General features: G+C 45.8%; 1 protein-coding gene across 5 annotated transcripts in view; it reads right to left on the minus strand.

The window, feature by feature from the left end:
- Positions 1–9,346: 9,346 nt before the first annotated feature.
- Positions 9,347–21,356, minus strand: part of LOC110489593 (hepatocyte nuclear factor 4-gamma) — a 29,229-nt gene continuing 17,219 nt past the window's right edge. For 3 of the 5 annotated variants that reach the window (XM_021562331.3, XM_021562330.3, XM_021562328.3), the window contains exons 4-10: positions 17,708–17,814; positions 17,415–17,570; positions 16,841–16,928; positions 14,389–14,541; positions 13,833–14,075; positions 13,580–13,699; positions 9,347–12,506 (exon numbers count right to left, since the gene is read on the minus strand). In XM_021562331.3, the coding sequence (XP_021418006.3) occupies positions 12,463–12,506; positions 13,580–13,699; positions 13,833–14,075; positions 14,389–14,541; positions 16,841–16,928; positions 17,415–17,570; positions 17,708–17,814 (911 nt within the window). In that variant the 3' untranslated portion in view covers positions 9,347–12,462. The remainder of the gene's footprint in view (positions 12,507–13,579; positions 13,700–13,832; positions 14,076–14,388; positions 14,542–16,840; positions 16,929–17,414; positions 17,571–17,707; positions 17,815–21,356) is intronic. The other 2 variants (XM_090199075.1, XM_021562329.3) reach the window with 1 other exon arrangement.

A 21,356-nucleotide genomic window follows, 5' to 3' on the forward strand; every position in this document is an offset into this window, starting at 1 on the left:
TCCCATATACTATGTTATTACAAAAAAGTGTTTAACTTCTCTGGTAATGCCCATACGGAATACTATCAAATTCTTCTCAAAGATGCCCTCTGGTGGTCAAACTAGCAATAATTTGGAGTAACAGAAGAAATGGCTGACAATGAAATGATGTGCCACAGAATGCTGCGGAAGCAGGGCATGGTGTGCCGCAGTATGACACAACTTTCAAAGAAGGAACCACTGTATCTCTATCAATCTACCTCTCAATCTATTTCTATCTATCTATGTATCTATGTATCTATCTATCTATCTATCTATCTATCTATCCATCTATCTGTGTACAGTGCCTTGCGAAAGGATTCGGCCCCATTGAACTTTGCGACCTTTTGCCACATTTCAGGCTTCAAACATAAAGATATAAAACTGTATTTTTTTGTGAAGAATCAACAACAAGTGGGACACAATCATGAAGTGGAACGACATTTATTGGATATTTCAAACTTTTTTAACAAATCAAAAACGGAAAAATTGGGCGTGCAAAATTATTCAGCCCCTTTACTTTCAGTGCAGCAAACTCTCTCCAGAAGTTCAGTGAGGATCTCTGAATGATCCAATGTTGACCTAAATGACTAATGATGATAAATACAATCCACCTGTGTGTAATCAAGTCTCCGTATAAATGCACCTGCACTGTGATAGTATCAGAGGTCCGTCAAAAGCGCAGAGAGCATCATGAAGAACAAGGAACACACCAGGCAGGTCCGAGATACTGTTGTGAAGAAGTTTAAAGCCGGATTTGGATACAAAAAGATTTCCCAAGCTTTAAACATCCCAAGGAGCACTGTGCAAGCGATAATATTGAAATGGAAGGAGTATCAGACCACTGCAAATCTACCAAGACCTGGCTGTCCCTCTAAACTTTCAGCTCATACAAGGAGAAGACTGATCAGAGATGCAGCCAAGAGGCCCATGATCACTCTGGATGAACTGTAGAGATCTACAGCTGAGGTGGGAGACTCTGTCCATAGGACAACAATCAGTCGTATATTGCACAAATCTGGCCTTTATGGAAGAGTGGCAAGAAGAAAGCCATTTCTTAAAGATATCCATAAAAAGTGTCGTTTAAAGTTTGCCACAAGCCACCTGGGAGACACACCAAACATGTGGAAGAAGGTGCTCTGGTCAGATGAAACCAAAATTGAACTTTTTGGCAACAATGCAAAACGTCATGTTTGGGGTAACAGCAACACAGCTCATCAAAATGAACACACCATCCCCACTGTCAAACATGGTGGTGGCAGCATCATGGTTTGGGCCTGCTTTTCTTCAGCAGGGACAGGGAAGATGGTTAAAATTGATGGGAAGATGGATGGAGCCAAATACAGGACCATTCTGGAAGAAAACCTGATGTAGTCTGCAAAAGACCTGAGACTGGGACGGAGATTTGTCTTCCAACAAGACAATGATCCAAAACATAAAGCAACAACTACAATGGAATGGTTCAAAAATAAACATATCCAGGTGTTAGAATGGCCAAGTCAAAGTCCAGACCTGAATCTAATCGAGAATCTGTGGAAAGAACTGAAAACTGCTGTTCACAAATGCTCTCCATCCAACCTCACTGAGCTCGAGCTGTTTTGTAAGGAGGAATGGGAAAAAATGTCAGTCTCTCAATGTGCAAAACTGATAGAGACATACCCCAAGCGACTTACAGCTGTAATCGCAGCAAAAGGTGGCGCTACAAAGTATTAACTTAAGCGGGCTGAATAATTTTGCACGCCCAATTTTTCAGTTTTTGATGTTAAAAAAGTTTGACATATCCAATAAATGTCGTTCCAGTTCATGATTGTGTCCCACGTGTTGTTGATTCTTCACAAAAAAATACAGTTTGATATCTTTATGTTTGGAGCCTGCAATGTGGCAAAAGGTCGCAAAGTTCAAGGGGGCCGAATACTTTCGCAAGGCACTGTATGTCTCTATTTCTCTCTCTATCTCTCTATCTATCTTTCTCGCTATCTATATCCCTATCTCTCTCTATCCTTCTCTTTCACACTCTCTCTCTACTTCACTCTTTCTCTCTCTCTCTCTCTCTCTCTCTCTCTCTCTCTCTCTCACTTTTACTCTCTCTCTCTCACTTTTACTCTCTCTCTCATTCTCTATTTATTTCTCTCTCTCTATTTCGCTCTCTCTCTCGCCCTTTCACTCTATTTTACCGTAGTGTGTGTGTGTGTGTGTGTGTGTGTGTGGGTGCCTGTTTTAGTATACTTCTGATTACCAGAAGTCCTCACAATAATAGTAAACCAAGGAGAATGCTGACAATGCTGATATGTTGCTGGTCTTCGTAAGGACAACAGCAATTTCAGGCTTAGGGGCTAGGTTAGGTTGAGGTTTAGGGTTACAATTAGAGTTATTGTTAGGGGCTAGGGGTTAGGTTGAGGTTTAGGGTTACAATTAGAGTTATGGTTAGGGGCTAGGAGTTAGGTTCAGGGTTAGGGTTATAATTAAAGTTATGGTTAGGGGCTAGGGGTTAGGTTCAGGGTTAGGGTTATAATTAGAGTTATGTTTAGGGGCTAGGGGTTAGGGGTTAGGTTCAGGGTTAGGGTTATAATTAGAGTTATTGTTAGGGGCTAGGGGTTAGGGGTTAGGTTCAGGGTTAGGGTTATAATTAGAGTTATGGTTAGAGGCTAGGGGTTAGGTTCAGGGTTAGGGTTATAATTAGAGTTATGGTTAGGGGCTAAGTGTTAGGTTCAGGGTTAGGGTTACAATTAGAGTTATGGTTAGGGGCTAATGGTTAGGTTAAGGGTTAGGGTTATAATTAGAGTTATGGTTAGGGGCTAGGGGTTAGGGGTTAGGTTCAGGGTTAGGGTTACAATTAGAGTTATTGTTAGGGGCTAGGGGTTAGGTTCGGGTTAGGGTTATAATTAGAGTTATGGTTAGGGGCTAGGGGTAAGGTTGAGGGTTAGTGTTATAATTAGAGTTATGGTTAGGGGCTAGGGGTTAGGTTGAAGGTTAGGGTTATAATTAGAGTTATTGTTAGGGGCTAGGGGTTAGGTTGAGGGTTAGGGTTATAATTAGAGTTATTGTTAGGGGCTAGGGGTTAGGTTCAGGGTTAGGGTTATAATTAGAGTTGTGGTTAGGGGTTAGGTTCAGGGTTAGGGTTATTATTAGTGTTATTGTTAGGGGCTAGGAGTTAGGTTGAGGGTTAGGATTACGATTCATGTTAGGGTTATAATTAGAGTTATGGTTAGGGGCTAGGAGTTAGGGTGAAGGTTAGGGTTACAATATGGGTAAGGGTTAGGAAAAATATGATTTTGATTGGGAGTCAATTGTTCCCCAATAAGTCCACTCGTGAGGACTCGTGTGTGTGTGTGTGTGTGTGTGTGTGTGTGTGCGCACAAATATGTATGTGTGTGTGTAGAACATTGTGCGTGTGTATGTCTATGCTATTTGATTTGTGTGCCCTCATAGCTAGGCAGTCAAATATATTAAGGAACAACGTGACAGGTTTAATAGAGAAAGATTACTCCTCGCTACATCAATTTGATTTGAATTGAATGCATTTTCCACTACCATCCGACCGGCGTTCTCGGATAGAGGAGCTGTGTGGATGTTTATGTGTGTGTGAGAGAGAGCGAGAGCGAGTGTTGTTGAGTCCTAATGTGTGTCTCCAGGTTGCTTGTCCTATTCCTTCTTCATATATGTAAGACCACAGAAATGAGATTTGTTTTCTTCCTGAACCACAGTGGTTTAATCAGAAAGGATATGTACACGGAATCAGGAAGCATTCTGGACAATAGGTCTTTATGAATAAAACATCACAATACGTTTCAGAGCTCTTCATTTGGCTGCTGGGGGGCAAGGAGACCCCCAGCTTCACTATAACCATTGACAACTGAATGTGGTTTTCAAGGAATTGTTAAATAAATGTAAACTATTATGTTGTGATATCATTGCCTGTTAAAGAACATAGACAGAACTACACTGTTCCCATTATTCCACATTTAGCTCTATCATCAGAGTTATACAGCAAATAACTGCATGTTTTTCATGATCAATAAAACATCAATTGATCATGTAATTTCAGATATGTAAGGGTAGCCTATCAATTTGGCATGTAGCTAGTTAGCTAAGTAACAACGTTAGTCTTTTGGAAAGAGCTTTATATCAGCAAGTCCTCGTCCTGGTAAAGTTGTCAGTCTGACTACTGTCATCGCCACTATAGATGACAAGCAAATCAAACAATAATTGGATAAAGACATCTAGTTTATCCCCTGAAAGTTAACTTGTTAACTAGCTATGTTGACTTGATCTGTAGTTAACTTGTTAACTAGCCATATTGACTTGATCTGTAGTTAGCTTGTTAACTGGCCATGTTGACGTGATCTGTAGTTAGCTTGTTAACTAGCCATGTTGACTTGATCTGTAGTTAACTTGTTAACTAGCCATATTGACTTGATCTATAGTTAGCTTGTTGACTAGCCATGTTGACTTGATCTGTAGTTAGCTTGTTAACTAGCCATATTGACTTGATCTGTAGTTAACTTGTTAACTAGCCATATTGATTTGATCTATAGTTAGCTTGCTAACTAGCCATGTTGACTTGATCTGTAGTTAACTTGTGGAAGAGTGAGAGAGTTTTGCTTCCTCTCTCCTTTCCATTCCCTGAACCCGAATACAAAGTGAGGCTGTGTAGCAGTATCTGAAATATGAGAAATATTAAATAACTACGCTATATGAGATTTAAGGTCAGACTTAAAGGGGAAGGAAGTTAAAATAACTTTACAAAGAACATCCATTCTTTCTAACAGTCAGATAATGTTGAGAGAGGGTTTTTAGTTCATTCATAACTGCCGTTATGGAGAGGCAGAGAAGGGTTTATGAAGATACTATAGAGTAGCACTGCCATCTGGTGGTGGAGTTCTGTATATCAAGCTGTCTAAAGCCGGATCCTTTATCAACACAAAGCCCTGGGCTCTGAGGCACTGTGTGTAGAGCGGGAAGGATTGGAAATGTACAGCATAGGAAAGGATTGGATGTGTACAAATTATATGCCCAGGGGATATTAGCCAGGGGTTAATTTGAGATTGGGCAGGTTATAAACTGTAATTCTCTGCCATTGCCTTCATCATGACCATAAGCACACAAAGAATTGATGTGTAGAGCAAATGAAAAGGCAAATCTGATTATTCCACGCCATTCCTCCCTCCCTACATCCTTCCTACATCCTTCCATCCCTTCATGTGCCTGCTGGGTGGTAATACAGAGCTGTCAGTCATGAGACGAACGGGGTGTGTGTGTGTGTGTGTGTGTGTGTGTGTGTGTGTGTGTGTGTGTGTGTGTGTGTGGAGGGGTTGGGGGCAAGGGGGGTTGTCTGAGATGAGATATGTGACCAGAATTTTAACACACAGGTTTGTCTGCTACAGGAACCAGAATCACACACACACACAGAAACACACACACACACATACACACACAGAAACACATGCACACAAACACACACAGAAACACATACACACCATGCAATGTTGTTTCAACCTGACATGGTTTTCTACTTCATTATAGAGTTGATAGAGAGCCATGTTGATTTCAGACACCATCTTCTCCTTCCCACACACACAGAATGGAGTAGGACAGGCATCAGAGTAAACAAGGTTGGGAAGTAACGGATTACGTTTAAACAATTTTTTTAGTAATCCCTTACTTTACCAGCAAAAATATTGTATTCAGATTACAGACACTTTCGAAAAACTAAATGATTGCTTCTAGGATTATTTTTTAATTCAGAAAGGCTGTTTGTGGAAAACAAATATACATGACACATTTTGTTCAATGACATTCAAATTAGCATTGAAAGAAGTTTACGTCTGTTCCGCTTGAGTCAGAGACCACTATGATGACAAACCAATGCGTTTGATGGATTGTGAAAAAAGCAGGAATAGGCTTTTTTTTGCAGTCGCATCCAATTTGAATAAACGCCTGGGAGGTTAGGAGACAACAGCAGTGGACTACTGACAATACGGATATCACTTATTGTTGATATCTACATAGCACATTGACATGAATCACACTGCTGCTCTCTCATTTAGCTATTTGCGCATTACAGATTGTGGTTGTTGTGGATGTGTCACGTTCTGACCTTAGTTCCTTTGTTATGTCTTTCTTTTAGTATGGTCAGGGCGTGAGTTGGGTGGGTTGTCTATGTTCGTTTTTCTATCATTTGGGATTTCTGTGTTTGGCCTAGTATGGTTCTCAACCAGAGGCAGCTGTCAATTGTTGTCCCTGATTGAGAATCATACTTAGGTAGCCTGGTTTCACTTTTGAGTTGTGGGTGTTTGTCTTCCGTGTCAGTGTGTGTTACCACACGGGACTGTTTAGTTTATTCACGTTTATTGTTTTGTTCCAGTGTTCTGTTGTGTTTTGATTAAACATTATGGACACTTACCACGCTGCGCATTGGTCCTCCGATCCTTCTCGCTACTCCTCCTCAGTAGAGGAGGACGAGATCCTTTACAGGATGGCTGATCACAAATGTAAATGTGTATTTTAACCCAATAATGGTTGAATTTAAGAAGTTTACACTGCCTATCAATCATTGTTTTTGCGACCAGTGGACAGACAGTGAAAAGTGCGCTCTTGCAAGAGCTGCATATTGAGGATCCCAGCCTTCAGTATGGAATAACAGTTTGAGGGAGTCATCTCTTCTAAACTCATCCATATTGTGCTCCACGTACAATCTAATTTGTGCTGGTTAAAAAAAATCTCCACAGGCATAATGAACACTTCCTCAAACTTGCACACTTTTGATATATTTAAACAGTTGCATATTGACAAGATATCAAAGTGTCACCAACCTAAAGGTAAACAATAGGCCTACAGCAAATGCGGCATATGATCTTCATTTTTCACATGCAAATTGCATTACTCAAAGCAATGAGCCCAACCAGTCCTCCATTACAACATAATGAACAACAGTGTAGGCTACTAAACCGTTCGTTTTTGGATTACGCTCAGCTAAAATGATTAGACTGATCTATATTTCCATATTTTCTGAGTCCTATTCTTGAAAATTAAAATGAATTGGAATGACTGGAAATCTGACAGACATACTGTAGTTTATAATTAATGTAAAGGAATAGACTAATCGTTGTATTATCTGTCTTGAAGTAGAAAGCGATGGGTAAGAAGAAGCCTACATAACCCATAAAGTAAAATGCAACATTTATGGCTAGCTATGTAAACTCTAGCATTAATTTATCCCGCAATCATTTTGTTCAATTGGTAATATGTGGTCTTCTTCTAATGCATCTTAAGGGGAAAGTAATCTAAAAGTAACTAAAAGTAATCAGATTATGCTACTGAGTTTGGGAAATCCTAAAGTTACTTACTGAAACTGTAATGGATTACATTTGGAAAGTAAGCTACCCAAGACTGAGTGTAAACATAACGCACTAAAACATTCAGTATGGGTAGGGTTTATATGGAGGCACATTTATTTCTAGACTATTTTTTGTGTTTTTCTCATTTTTTTTTAGATGAGGGGGCAAAATGAGCTTTCACTCAACTCACATCAACAAACAGAGCATAACCCAGACCAATCCAGCCATGGACACACACCACGTAACCCAGACCAATCCAGCCATGGGCACACACCACATAACCCAGACCAATCCAGCCATGGGCACACACCACATAACCCAGACCAATCCAGCCATGGGCACACACCACGTAACCCAGACCAATCCAGCCATGGGCACACACCACATAACCCAGACCAATCCAGCCATGGGCACACACCACATAACCCAGACCAATCCAGCCATGGGCACACACCACGTAACCCAGACCAATCCAGCCATGGGCACACACCACATAACCCAGACCAATCCAGCCATGGGCACACTACACATAACCCAGACCAATCCAGCCATGGGCACACACCCCATAACCCAGACCAATCCAGCCATGGGCACACACCACGTAACCCAGACCAATCCAGCCATGGGCACACACCACATAACCCAGAACAATCCAGCCATGGACACACACCATATAACCCAGACCAATCCAGCCATGGGCACACACCACGTAACCCAGACCAATCCAGCCATGGGCACACACCACATAACCCAGACCAATCCAGCCATGGACACACACCATATAACCCAGACCAATCCAGCCATGGGCACACACCACATAACCCAGACCAATCCAGCCATGGGCACACACCACATAACCCAGACCAATCCAGCCGTGGGCACACACCCCATAACCCAGACCAATCCAGCCGTGGGCACACACCCCATAACCCAGACCAATCCAGCCATGGGCACACACCATATAACCCAGAGCAATCCAGCCATGGACACACACCACATAACCCAGACCAATCCAGCCATGGGCACACACCACATAACCCAGACCAATCCATCCATGGGCACACACCACATAACCCAGACCAATCCAGCCATGGGCACACACCCCATAACCCAGACCAATCCAGCCATGGGCACACACCCCATAACCCAGACCAATCCAGCCATGGGCACACACCCCATAACCCAGACCAATCCAGCCATGGGCACACACCACATAACCCAGACCAATCCAGCCATGGGCACACACCACGTAACCCAGACCAATCCAGCCATGGGCACACACCACATAACCCAGACCAATCCAGCCATGGGCACACACCACATAACCCAGACCAATCCAGCCATGGGCACACACCACGTAACCCAGACCAATCCAGCCATGGGCACACACCACGTAACCCAGACCAATCCAGCCGTGGGCACACACCACATAACCCAGACCAATCCAGCCATGGGCACACACCACATAACCCAGACCAATCCAGCCATGGACACACACCACGTAACCCAGACCAATCCAGCCATGGACACACACCCCATAACCCAGACCAATCCAGCCATGGGCACACACCACATAACCCAGACCAATCCAGCCATGGGCACACACCACATAACCCAGACCAATCCAGCCATGGACACACACCACATAGACCAATAGAACATAGACAGGCATGCACATAGACCAATAGAACATTTATAAGAACAGTCGGGGAAAGGTCATGGAGCAAATTAAATATGGAACCTATCTATACAATGAATTAATAACAAATATCTCACATACTTTCTCATCCTCTCTGACCATATTGACACCTTGGCCATCTAGTGATTACAGAATTGATATGTCTAAACAAACCACATGGGGGAGCCAGTACCCTTCATTTCTCTGCTGTGGGACAACGTGGTTGCTGGGTTCGTTCTATTACCTCTGTAAAAGGTTTTCCTCCTCTTCCTCTGAAGAGGTGTAGCAAGGATCGGACCAAGATGCGGCGTGGTAAGTGTCCATGGTTTTTAATATGAAAAAACTCAACATGAACACAAATACAAAATAATAAACGTGAACAAAACCGAAACAGTACCGTGTGGCGAACAAACACAAACACAGACACGGAAACAATCACCCACAAAACAACAGTGAAACCCAGGCTACCTAAGTATGATTCTCAATCAGAGACAACTAACGACACCTGCCTCTGATTGAGAACCATACTAGGCCGAACACAGAAAACCAACCTATAAACACAAAACATAGTATGCCCACCCAACTCACGTCCTGACCAACTAAAACAAACAAATAACACAAGAACTAGGGTCAGAACGTGACCCAAGGTGCAGACTCAAAACCTGAACCTATAGGGGACGGTCTGGGTGGGCATCTGTCCGCGGTGGCGGCCCTGGCACTGGGCGTAGTCCACCATAGTCTTAGTCCACCTCTGTGGCCACCTAGGAACAGCAACCCTTGCCCCCGACCCTGACCTGGGAACCCTAATAAATAGGCCCACAGGACTGAGGGACACCCCTGTGGACTTAACAAATTCCTCCGGACTGAGGGGCAGCTCAGGACTGAGGGGTAGCTCAGGACTGAGAGGTAGCTCAAGACTGAGGGGTTGATGGGTCTGGCAGCTCCTGGCTGGTTGACGGCTCTGGCAGCTCCTGGCTGGTTGACGGCTCTGGCAGCTCCTGGCTGGTTGATGGCTCTGGCAGCTCTTGGCTGACTGACGGCTCTGGCAGCTCCTGGCTGGCTGACGGCTCTGACAGCTCCTGGCTGGCTGACGGCTCTGGCAGCTCCTGGCTGGCTGACAGCTCTGGCGGCTCCTGGCTGACTGGTGGCTCTGGCAGCTCTTGGCTGACTGACGGCTCTGGCAGCTCCTGGCTGGCTGACAGCTCTGACAGCTGCTGGCTGGCTGACGGCTCTGGCAGCTCCTGGCTGGCTGACGGCTCTGGCGGCTCCTGGCTGACTGGCGGCTCTGGCGGCTCCTGGCTGACTGGCGGCTCTGGCGGCTCCATGCTGACTGGCGGCTCTGGCGGCTCATGACAGACTGCCGGCTCTGGCGGCTCATGACAGACTGGCGGCTCTGGCGGCTCAGGACAGACTGGCAGCTCTGGCGGCTCAAGACAGACTGGCGGCTCTAGCAGCACTGGACAGGCGGGAGACTCTAACAGCTCTGGACAGGCGGGAGAATCTAGCAGCTCTGGACAGGCGGAAGAGTCTAGCAGCTCTGGACAGACGGGAGACTCTAGCAGCTCTGGAGAGAGGGAAGGCGCTAGCAGCGCTGGACAGGCGGGAGCACCTGTAGCCAAAGGATGGAGAGACAGCCTGGTGCGGGGGTTGCCACCGGAGGGCTGGTGCTGGAGGTGGCACTGGATGGACCGGACCGTGAAGGCGTACTGGAGATCTTGAGAGCAGGGCTGGAGTATGGAGAGCTGACCCAGGTGCTATCAAATCCCGACACGCTCCATAAGGCGAATGCCGTGCCTCATGCACCAACACAGCACCTCCCTCATAACTCTCTCTCTTCCAATTTCCCCATTAACTCCTTCACTGTCTCTGCTTCGCTCACCTCCAACACCGCCCTGACCGGCCCATGTTCCATCCTTGGCTCCTTACGGTAAACAGGGGGAGTTGGCTTAGGTCTGACTCCTGACTCTGCCACACTCTCCCTGTTCCCCCCCAATACATTTTTGGGGCTGCCTCTCGGGCTTCCAGCCGCGCTGTCATGCCAGTTCCTCGTGATGCCGCCTCTCTGCTTTCGCAGCCTCCAGCTCTGCTTTGGGTCTGTGATATTCCCCCTTCCTTTTCCATCCAACTCGTCCTCCCATGTCCATGAGTCTTGTGATGCTGGCCGCTGCTGCTGCTGCTGCTGCTGCTGCTGTTGCTGTTGCTGCTTCTCCTGCTGCACTTCCCCTGGCTTTGCCCAGGGTCCTCTCCCGTCTAGGATTTCCTCCCACGTCCAGGAGTCTTGTGTCTTCGGCCGCTGTTGCTGTTGCCCGTTACCACGCCGCTTGGTCCTTGGGTGGTGGGTGATTCTGTAAAGGTTTTCCTCCTCTTCCTCTGAAGAGGTGTAGCAAGGATCGGACCAAGATGCGGCGTGGTAAGTGTCCATGGTTTTTAATATGAAAAAACTCAACATGAACACAAATACAAAACAATAAACGTGAACAAAACCGAAACAGTACCGTGTGGCGAACAACTAAAACAAACAAATAACACAAGAACTAGGGTCAGAACATGACAACCTCCGTATTTTTTCATAACTATGTCCATGTTCATACAAAAGCAGACAAAAGCAGAGGCAACAATTCAATGAAAATAGTGTTCTGTCATAATCACAATACACAGCTTACATTGTCTAAAGTGTATACACCATTTGACAGTCTAAAGAAGTTCAATAAGATTCATTTGACAAATACAACTGAATTTAAACACCAAATTTGACAGTTTTCATACGATATCATATCATAACAGTAATCTCAAAAGAATTAAAGCCACTGCAGAGTTGATTAAGAACTAAATATATAGTGAGTTATATTATTGACAAATACATTATGCTCCAGTAAAGCACCACCCCACAAGCAGCATGGCAACACGTGAACATCATGTGTTACAGACACAGTCCTGATCACTTTGAGAAACACATACTGTATATAATGTACACGGTGATAGCAAATCTCTCACTCCATCTTCAACGATGAGCCTATGGAAAGCTTAAATACATACGGTCATTTACACCATAATAACAGAGGCTCAGAGACTAGGAATAATCTAATGATTTATAGATGCTACAATTTACACAGATTACTCAATTTGTAAACTACCGAACTGGAGTGAAAACCAATGGCACTAAATAGGGTTGAAAACATCAAATATTTTACACCTTTACACACAGAGGGCAAACTCAGGTTTTGACACTACCATTGAATGCATGATTTACGAGTTACGCATGGAATGTATATCTCAAATGAGTATTTTGCCCATCGAACAGACTTTCTGTAGTTTTTTGTAGTTGTTATTCGCGGGTCGGGTGCTGTACACTCAGGGGGAGGGGGAGGGATATCCCTTTGTGGGAGGCGGAGCCAGCAGGAAGGAGGGGCTTGAAGCTGACTTGATAATCTATGGACCCTGAGGAGGAGATGGGATAGGAGTGTCTGGAGACGCTGTGAAGAGAGAAGAGGGAAAGAAAGGGGGAGATGGGGGGAGAGGGGGAGAGAGAGAGAGATGAGCCACACCAGAGTGACAGAGGGAGAGAGAGAGAGAGAGAGAGATGAGCCACATCAGAGGGACAGAGAGGAACAGAACGAGACAGAGAGACAGAGAAAGAGAGAGAGAGAGATGTGCCACACCAGAGGGACAGAGAGGGACAGAGAGAGACAGAGAGACAGAGAAAGAGAGAGAGATGAGCCACACCAGAGGGACAGAGAGGGACAGAGAGAGACAGAGAGACAGAGAAAGAGAGAGAGAGATGAGCCACACCAGAGGGACAGAGAGGGACAGAGAGAGACAGAGAGACAGAGAAAGAGAGAGAGATGAGCCACACCAGAGGGACAGAGAGGGACAGAGAGACAGAGAAAGAGAGAGAGATGAGCCACACCAGAGGGACCGAGAGGGACAGAGAGAGAGACAGAGAAAGAGAGAAAGATGAGCCACACCAGAGGGACAGAGAGGGACAGAGAGAGACAGAGAGACAGAGAAAGAGAGAGAGATGAGCCACACCAGAGGGACAGAGAGGGACAGAGAGACAGAGAAAGAGAGAGAGATGAGCCACACCAGAGGGACCGAGAGGGACAGAGAGAGACAGAGAGACAGAGAAAGAGAGAGAGAGAGCCACACCAGAGGGACAGAGAGGGACAGAGAGAGAGACAGAGAAAGAGAGAAAGATGAGCCACACCAGAGGGACAGAGAGGGACAGAGAGAGACAGAGAGACAGAGAAAGAGAGAGAGATGAGCCACACCAGAGGGACAGAGAGTGAGTGTGTGTGTGTGTGTGTGTGTGTGTGTATCTTACCTATCTGAGAAGTGTGTGTAGCAGGCATGGCGCTGATGACCAGTGTGTGTGTGTGTGTGTATCTTACCTATCTGCGAAGTGTGTGTAGCAGGCATGGCGCTGATGACCAGTGCGTGTGTGTGTGTGTGTGTGTGTGTGTATCTTACCTATCTGAGAAGTGTGTGTAGCAGGCATGGCGCTGATGACCAGTGTGTGTGTGTGTGTGTGTGTGTGTGTGTATCTTACCTATCTGCGAAGTGTGTGTAGCAGGCATGGCGCTGATGACCAGTGTGTGTCCAGTCAAAGGGTCCTGGGCAAACTGGGTGTGGCCTGGTTGGTGCAGGTGGGCGGACTCTGATGCCAGACCTGGAGACAGGCAGACAAACCAGCCAATCAGGACAATATATTTACCACTAAATGTACACACTACTACTCACCTCCAAGTAGCGTCATAACATCTATATTTCTGAACAATACTATTAATATGATGTTATCATACAGCCACCTCCCAGCAGCATCTCCTGCAGTAGGTTGTCTATCTTGGCCAGGCCACAGAGTTTAACAAACTGCAGTTGTTCTATCATCTGCCAGGTGATGGACTGTAGAGTAGGCAGCAGTAGCAGCAGCTCTCCGAACCTCCCTCTGGAGTCATACTGACGGTCGTTAATATAGTCCTCTAAACTCATCTGGACCTGCAGACGCATCGCCTTGATCTTAGACGGATCACGCAGAGACTTGGCATCTGGACAGAAGGAGAGATGGACGGATGAAGGGATGGATGGAGAAAATGTATTGATGAATGATATGAAATGAATGTGTGAAGACTTTTGGTGTCTGGGTGGAACAAAAAGAACAGAGAACAGTCACATGTCAATGATTAACAAAACCATTCAAATTAACTTTGTTCAGTTGAATAAATTAAGCTATTGTGTAGTGTCTGTGGTGTGTGTGGTGTGTGTGGGTGTGTGTGGCGGGTATGTGTGTGTGTGGTGTGTAAAAGTGTGAAAATACAGTATGGAAGGTTGCCTGGTTCGAGAAATGTTCAAGTGCTTTACCAGGGTCAAAGAAGACGAGTGCCTTGAGAGCAGCATACTCATTGTCGTCTATCTGGATGTCCTGGAAGGGCAGGACCAGCTCACCTAGAACACGGTTAGCTACGCGGCCGATCTCTGGCTCCGCACTGCTGCCATGGATCACACACCCATTACCTGGAGAGGGAGAGGGATCCGTGTGTGTTTTGGGAGGGGGGTTGAGTGTGTGTTTTGGGAGGGGGGTTGAGTGTGTGTTTTGGGAGGGGGGTTGAGTGTGTGTTTTGGGAGGGGGTTGAGTGTGTGTTTTGGGAGGGGGGTTGAGTGTGTGTTTTGGGAGGGGGTTGAGTGTGTGTTTTGGGAGGGGGTTGAGTGTGTGTTTTGGGAGGGGGGTTGAGTGTGTGTTTTGGGAGGGGGTTGAGTGTGTGTTTTGGGAGGGGGTTGAGTGTGTGTTTTGGGAGGGGGTTGAGTGTGTGTTTTGGGAGGGGGTTGAGTGTGTGTTTTGGGAGGGGGGTTGAGTGTGTGTTTTGGGAGGGGGGTTGAGTGTGTGTTTTGGGAGGGGGGTTGAGTGTGTGTTTTGGGAGGGGGTTGAGTGTGTGTTTTGGGAGGGGGGTTGAGTGTGTGTTTTGGGAGGGGGGTTGAGTGTGTGTTTTGGGAGGGGGTTGAGTGTGTGTTTTGGGAGGGGGTTGAGTGTGTGTTTTGGGAGGGGGTTGAGTGTGTGTTTTGGGAGGGGGTTGAGTGTGTGTTTTGGGAGGGGGTTGAGTGTGTGTTTTGGGAGGGGGTTGAGTGTGTGTTTTGGGAGGGGGTTGAGTGTGTGTTTTGGGAGGGGGTTGAGTGTGTGTTTTGGGAGGGGGTTGAGTGTGTGTTTTGGGAGGGGGTTGAGTGTGTGTTTTCCACGTGTTATAAGGGATGTACTGTTTGTGTGTGTCTGTTAGTGATTCGATTTTTTATTTATTTTTTTGGTTGACAGCTAGTCTTTCTAGGGTCCGACACATAACGAATAAAACATTACAGACAAAAGCCTATACAATTTACATACAGTACATTTAAACACATTACAATGTAGTGTGTGTGTGTTTGTGTTTGTGTGTGCATCTGTCAGTTACACATACTGTACATGTCAGTACACACACACAACAAGTAGGTCACATGTCAGTACATACAGACAACAAGTAGGTCACATGTCAGTACATACACACAACAAGTAGGTCACATGTCAGTACATACACACAACAAGTAGGTCACATGGGGGAGAGCGTTGTGCCGTGAGGTGTGGCTTTATCTGTTTTTTAAAACAGGTTTGTTGTTCACTTGCGCTATGTGAAATGGAAGGGAGGTCCATGCACTCATGACTCTGTATAATACTGTACGTTTCCTTGACCTGGGGACTGTGAAAGACCCTTGGTGGCATGTCTGGTGGGATAAGTGTGTGTGTCAGTGCTGTGTGTAAGTTGACTGTACAAACAATTTGGAATTTCCAACACATTAATGTATATAATATATGTATGTTTCTTATTAAAAAACAAGCAGTGATGTAGTCAGTCTTTCCTCAACTCTCAGCCAAGAGAGACTGGCATACAGAGTATTAATATCAGCCCTGTGATTACAATGAAGAACAAGTCGTGCCGCTCTGTTCTGGGCCAGATGCAGTTTAACTAGGTCTTTCTTTGCAGCACTTGACCACAAGACTGGACAATAATCAAGATAAGATAAAACTAGAGCCTGCAGGACTTGCATTTTGGAGTGTGGTGTCAAAACAGCAGAGCATCTCTTTATTACGGACAGACCTCTCCCCGTCTTTACAACCATTGAATATATGTTTTGACCCTGACAGTTTACAATCTAAGGTAACACCAAGTAATTTAGTCTCCTCAACTTGTTCAACAGCCACACCATTCATTACCAGATTCAGCTGAGGTCTAAGGCTTATGGAATGATTTGTACCAAATACAATGCTCTTTTAGAGATGTTCAGGACCAGTTATGGTCAATGATATCAAAGACTGCACTGAAATCTAACAGTACAGCTCCCACAATCTTCTTATTATCAATTTCTTTCAACCAATCATCGGTCATTTGTGTCAGTGCAGTACATTTTGAGTGCCCTTCTCTATAAGCATGCTAAAACATTTGTGTCAGTGCAGTACATTTAGTCTGTTATTAATTTGTACAATGTGTGAGTGTTAGTACCTGCGTTGTGTGTATGTACCACCACTTACTAACTCGTTATCTGGATAGTTTTACCATCTACAAATCATCTGTAGGGGCAATCCATGTCTTCTATGTATTTTCATCTCTGATAAGAAGTGTTTAAGCCAGAGGCCTCCATAGATAAAGCCTTGGTCAATGATTATCAGGGTATATAACAGTCTTGCAGGGCAACGACCTGTTAGACTCAAAACAAGCTTGGCAAAGCAGTATGGCAGGTTTTGACTGGGTGTTACTGAGGCATAAAGGAGAGGTGATTGGTCAGTTCTTACCAAGAAGCAGGAAGTCCTTATAAGGCATTGACCTCTTGGCGACCCCAAGTAGAAGGTGTTCCCCTGCATGAGCTCTGAGCAGACTCACCTGGACAAACACACACACACACACACACACGAAACAAAACACACACACACGAAACAAAACACACACACAGCATGAGAAACAAGGACATGAGTAACGAAACACCGGCTACAAACATCTCAGCCTCATTTGACTCTAAACCATTAGCTACGGACTGGAGCCAGAAACATTACTGTGTGTTTCTGGAAGGTCACAGGCACATTCAAAAGGCTTTAGTTGAGTCGTGGCAAAACTTTGACAACCACTGTTTTGTTTCAGTCCAGTGCCAGTCACTTCTTGGTAGTCATGTAGTTGCCCTAGCCTAGTCGGGTTGTGTACCTGGTCAGTCACTTCTTGGTAGTCATGTAGTTGTCCTAGCCTAGTCGGGTTGTGTACCTGGTCAGTCACTTCTTGGTAGTCATGTAGTTGCCCTAGCCTAGTCAGGTTGTGTACCTGGTCAGTCACTTCTTGGTAGTTATGTAGTTGCCCTAGCCTAGTCAGGTTGTGTACCTGGTCGTCCAGGGGCAGCTCTCCGAAGGCAGGAATGTACTTGGCCCATTCCACCAACACAAGCAGCTGTTGTCTCATGGAGTCACAGACATCCCCCACACCAGCTGACTTCTGTTCTGACACATCTACTGCACCCCTGGGACTGGATACATTGATCTAGAGAGAGAAGGAAGCTGTCATACAGATGAATGGAGACTCTCATGATGATTTTAACCACCTTCTACATGATTGCTTAGAGCAATTGTATTTGTCCTCTGTGTGTGTGTGCGTGTGCGTGTGTATGTGTGTGTTACATGTTGAGACAGGGACTCCGCCTGGGCAAGAACAGTGATAGGTAGGAGATCCTGATTGTCCTGAATGCTTCTTCTGGAGCTGATACGATCTCTTTCATTCTGAACCGCTGAAATACACACACACACACACACATACACACACACACACACACACACACACAGACATATCAGATGAGATATATCACTATGATATTACTGTGTTAACATTTCCCACAGCTAAGGTGTAAGACTAACAACTGCATGGATCTGGATAGATTCAAGTCCCCCCTGAATTTGCTGACACCATCCTAGAAAAAGAGCTGTGTAGAGAGGTGAAGTCAAACGTTAACCAATAGCAGCCTTGAACAACATGTCATTAAACTCTATGCCAAGGTTATAGGGCCCATAAACACACACACACACACACACACACACACACACACACACACACACACACACACACACACAATCCTTCTCTGATACACCTCATGAACACAGCGTTCTCTGAATAATTACTTCTGGTTAATAACATAGTTAGTTTCAGACTCCCAGACTCCCAGGGCTAGCTTCAGCCTCCCAGCATCCATAATTTCAGCCTCCTAGCCACCAGGAGTTACTTTCAGCCTCACAGCCTCCTAGCCACCCAGAGTAACTTTCAGCCTTTCAGCCACCCAGAGTTACTTTCAGCCTCACAGCCTCCTATCCACCCGGAGTTACTTTCAGCCTCACAGCCTCCTAGCCACCCAGAGTTACTTTCAGCCTTTCAGCCACCCAGAGTTACTTTCAGCCTCACAGCCTCCTAGCCACCCAGAGTTACTTTCAGCCTCACAGCCTCCTAGCCACCCGGAGTTACTTTCAGCCTCACAGCCTCCTAGCCACCCAGAGTTACTTTCAGCCTCACAGCCTCCTAGCCACCCAGAGTTACTTTCAGCCTCACAGCCTCCTAGAGTTAGTTTCTATCTCCCAGCCACACAGTATCTATAGTTTCAGCCACTGAGCCTCCAAGAGTAGGTTTAATAAGACTCCCAACCAAGCAGCATCCATAGTTTCAACCTCCCAGTCACTCGTATCCATAGTTTCAGCGACCCAGAATCCATATTTCAGCCTCCCAGCCACACAGTATCCACATTTTCAGCCTCCCAGTCACCAAGCATCCATCATTTCAGCCTCCCATCCACCCAATATCCATAGTGTCAGCCTCCCAGCCACCCAATATCCATAGTTTCAACTTCCCAACCAGCAAAGCATCCATAGTTTCAACATCCACCACCCAGTAGCCTCCCAGCCACCCAGGTTCCTTCATATCAACCTCCCAGCTACCCAGCAGCCATAGTTTCAACCTCCCAGACACAAAGTATCCATAGCTTCAGCCTCCCAGTCATGGAGCATTCATAGTTTTAGCATCAAATCCACCCAGTATCCAAAATGTAAGCTTCCCAGTCACCAAGCATCCACAGTTTCAACCTTCCAGCATCCCAGCATTCATATTTTCAGCCACCCAGCATCCATAGTTTAAACCTCCCTGCCACCCAGTAAACATGGTTTCAGCCTCCCAGCCACCCAACATCCATAATTTCAGCCACCCAGAATCCATATTTTCAGCCTTCCAGTCACCCGGCATTCTAAGTTTCAGCCTACCATCCACCCAGTATCCATAGTTTCAGCCTCCCAGCCACCAGCATTCAAAGTTTCAGCCTCCAATCCACCCAGTATCCATAGTCTAAGCTTCCCAGCCACCCATCATCCATAGTTTCAACCTCCCATCGACCCAGTATCCATAATGTCAGCCTCCCAGCCACCCTGTATGCATAAGTTCAGTCTCCCAGCAGCCCAACATCAATAGTTTCAGCCAACCAGAATCCATACTTTCAGCCTCTCAGTCACCAAGCATCCATCGTTTCAACCTCTCACAACCCAGTATCCATAGTTCAGCCTCCCAGCCACCCAGAATCCATTATTTCAATCTCCCAGCTAACCAGCATCCATAGTTTCCACCTCCCAGCCACCCAGAATCCATTATTTCAATCTCCCAGCTAACCAGCATTCATCGTTTCCACCTCCCAGCCATCCAGCATTCATAGTTCCAGCCTCCCATCCACCCAGTATCCAAAGTTTAAGCCTTCCAGTCACCAAGCATCCATAGTTTCAGACTCTCAGCCACCCCAGCATCCACAGTTTCAGCTTCTCAGCAATCCAGTATCCATAGTTCAGCATCCCAGTAACCCTTTGTCCATAGTTTCAGCCTCCCAACCACTCAAAAGCCATAGTTTCAGCCTCCCAGCCACCCAGATTCCATAGTTTTAGCCACAAAGCATTCCATAGTTTAAGCCACCCAGCATCCGTAGTTTCAGGCTCCAAGCCACCCGGTATACATATTTTCAGCCTCCCAGTATCCCAGCTACACAGTATACATAGTTTCAGCCTCCCAGTATCCATCATTTCAACCTCCCAGCCACCCAGCATCCATAGTTTCAACATCACAGCCACGCAGTATACATAGTTTCAGCCTCTCTCTCAGCCTCCCAGCATCCCTAGTTTCAACATCCCACCCACCCAGTATACATAGTTTCAGCCTCTCAGCAACCCAGAATACATAGTTGCAGCCTCCAGGGATCCATTGTTTTAGCTTCCCAGCCACCCAGCATCCATAGGTTCAACATCCCAGCCACCCAGTGTACATAGTTTCTGCCTCCCAGCCACCCAGCATCCATAGTTCCAGCCTCTCAGCAGCCAGTATCCATATTGTCAGCCTCCCATCATCCCTCGTTTATACCTCCCAGCCACCCAGCATCCATAGTTTCAGCCTCTCAGCAACCCAGTATCCATAGTTTCAGCCTCTCAGCAACCCAGTATCCATAGTTTCAGCCTCTCAGCAACCCAGTATCCATAGTTCCAGCCTCTCAGCAGCCAGTATCCATATTGTCAGCCTCCCATCATCCATCGTTTATACCTCCCAGCCACCCAGCATCCATAGTTTCAGCCTCTCAGCAACCCAGTGTCCATAGTTTCAGCCTCCCAATCACCCAGAAGCCATAGTTTCAGCCACCAAGGATCCATAGTTTCAGCCTCCCAGCCACCCAGTATCCATAGTTTCAAACTCCCATCCACGCGGCATTCATAGTTTCAGTCTCCCAGCCACCCAGTATCCATAGTTTCATCCACCCAGCATTGATAGATTTAGCCTCCTCCCAGACACCCAGCATCCTTACAGTGGTTCCTCCTTTAAAAGTTGCGTTATACTGCAGTACACCTTGTAGGCTGCGGCAGCATTCTGTGGCATATTATTTGATTTTTCAGCCATTGATTCTGTTAATAGGTTAAACATTTCACTTTAAATTCCACGTATCCTGAAAATGACAGCTGCTGCTTTAGATTGAACTGTCATATCTCAGTTATTGTTTTCATAGATACAAAAAATAAGCTATTTTATTTACTTTCAGAGTGCGAGCTGATCAAGGGGTCAAAACTTTAGATATTGCCAGATGTATGTTCACTGTCTGAGGGAACAGGCCGTGGAAGCTTTATTGCTGGCTAAAGTGTCCATAACCAGAAGTAAACTGTTCAGTGTTCTTTTTCTCTCGTCTTGTTGTACATGGAACTTGTCTCACACTCATTCATTAAAAAACCTTAAGATGTCAGCTGCTAATTTTCAGATTTACACCACATAAAC

Source organism: Oncorhynchus mykiss, chromosome 15, assembly GCF_057628025.1.
Source record: "Oncorhynchus mykiss isolate SJ-2025 chromosome 15, ASM5762802v1, whole genome shotgun sequence".
NCBI lineage: Eukaryota > Metazoa > Chordata > Actinopteri > Salmoniformes > Salmonidae > Oncorhynchus > Oncorhynchus mykiss.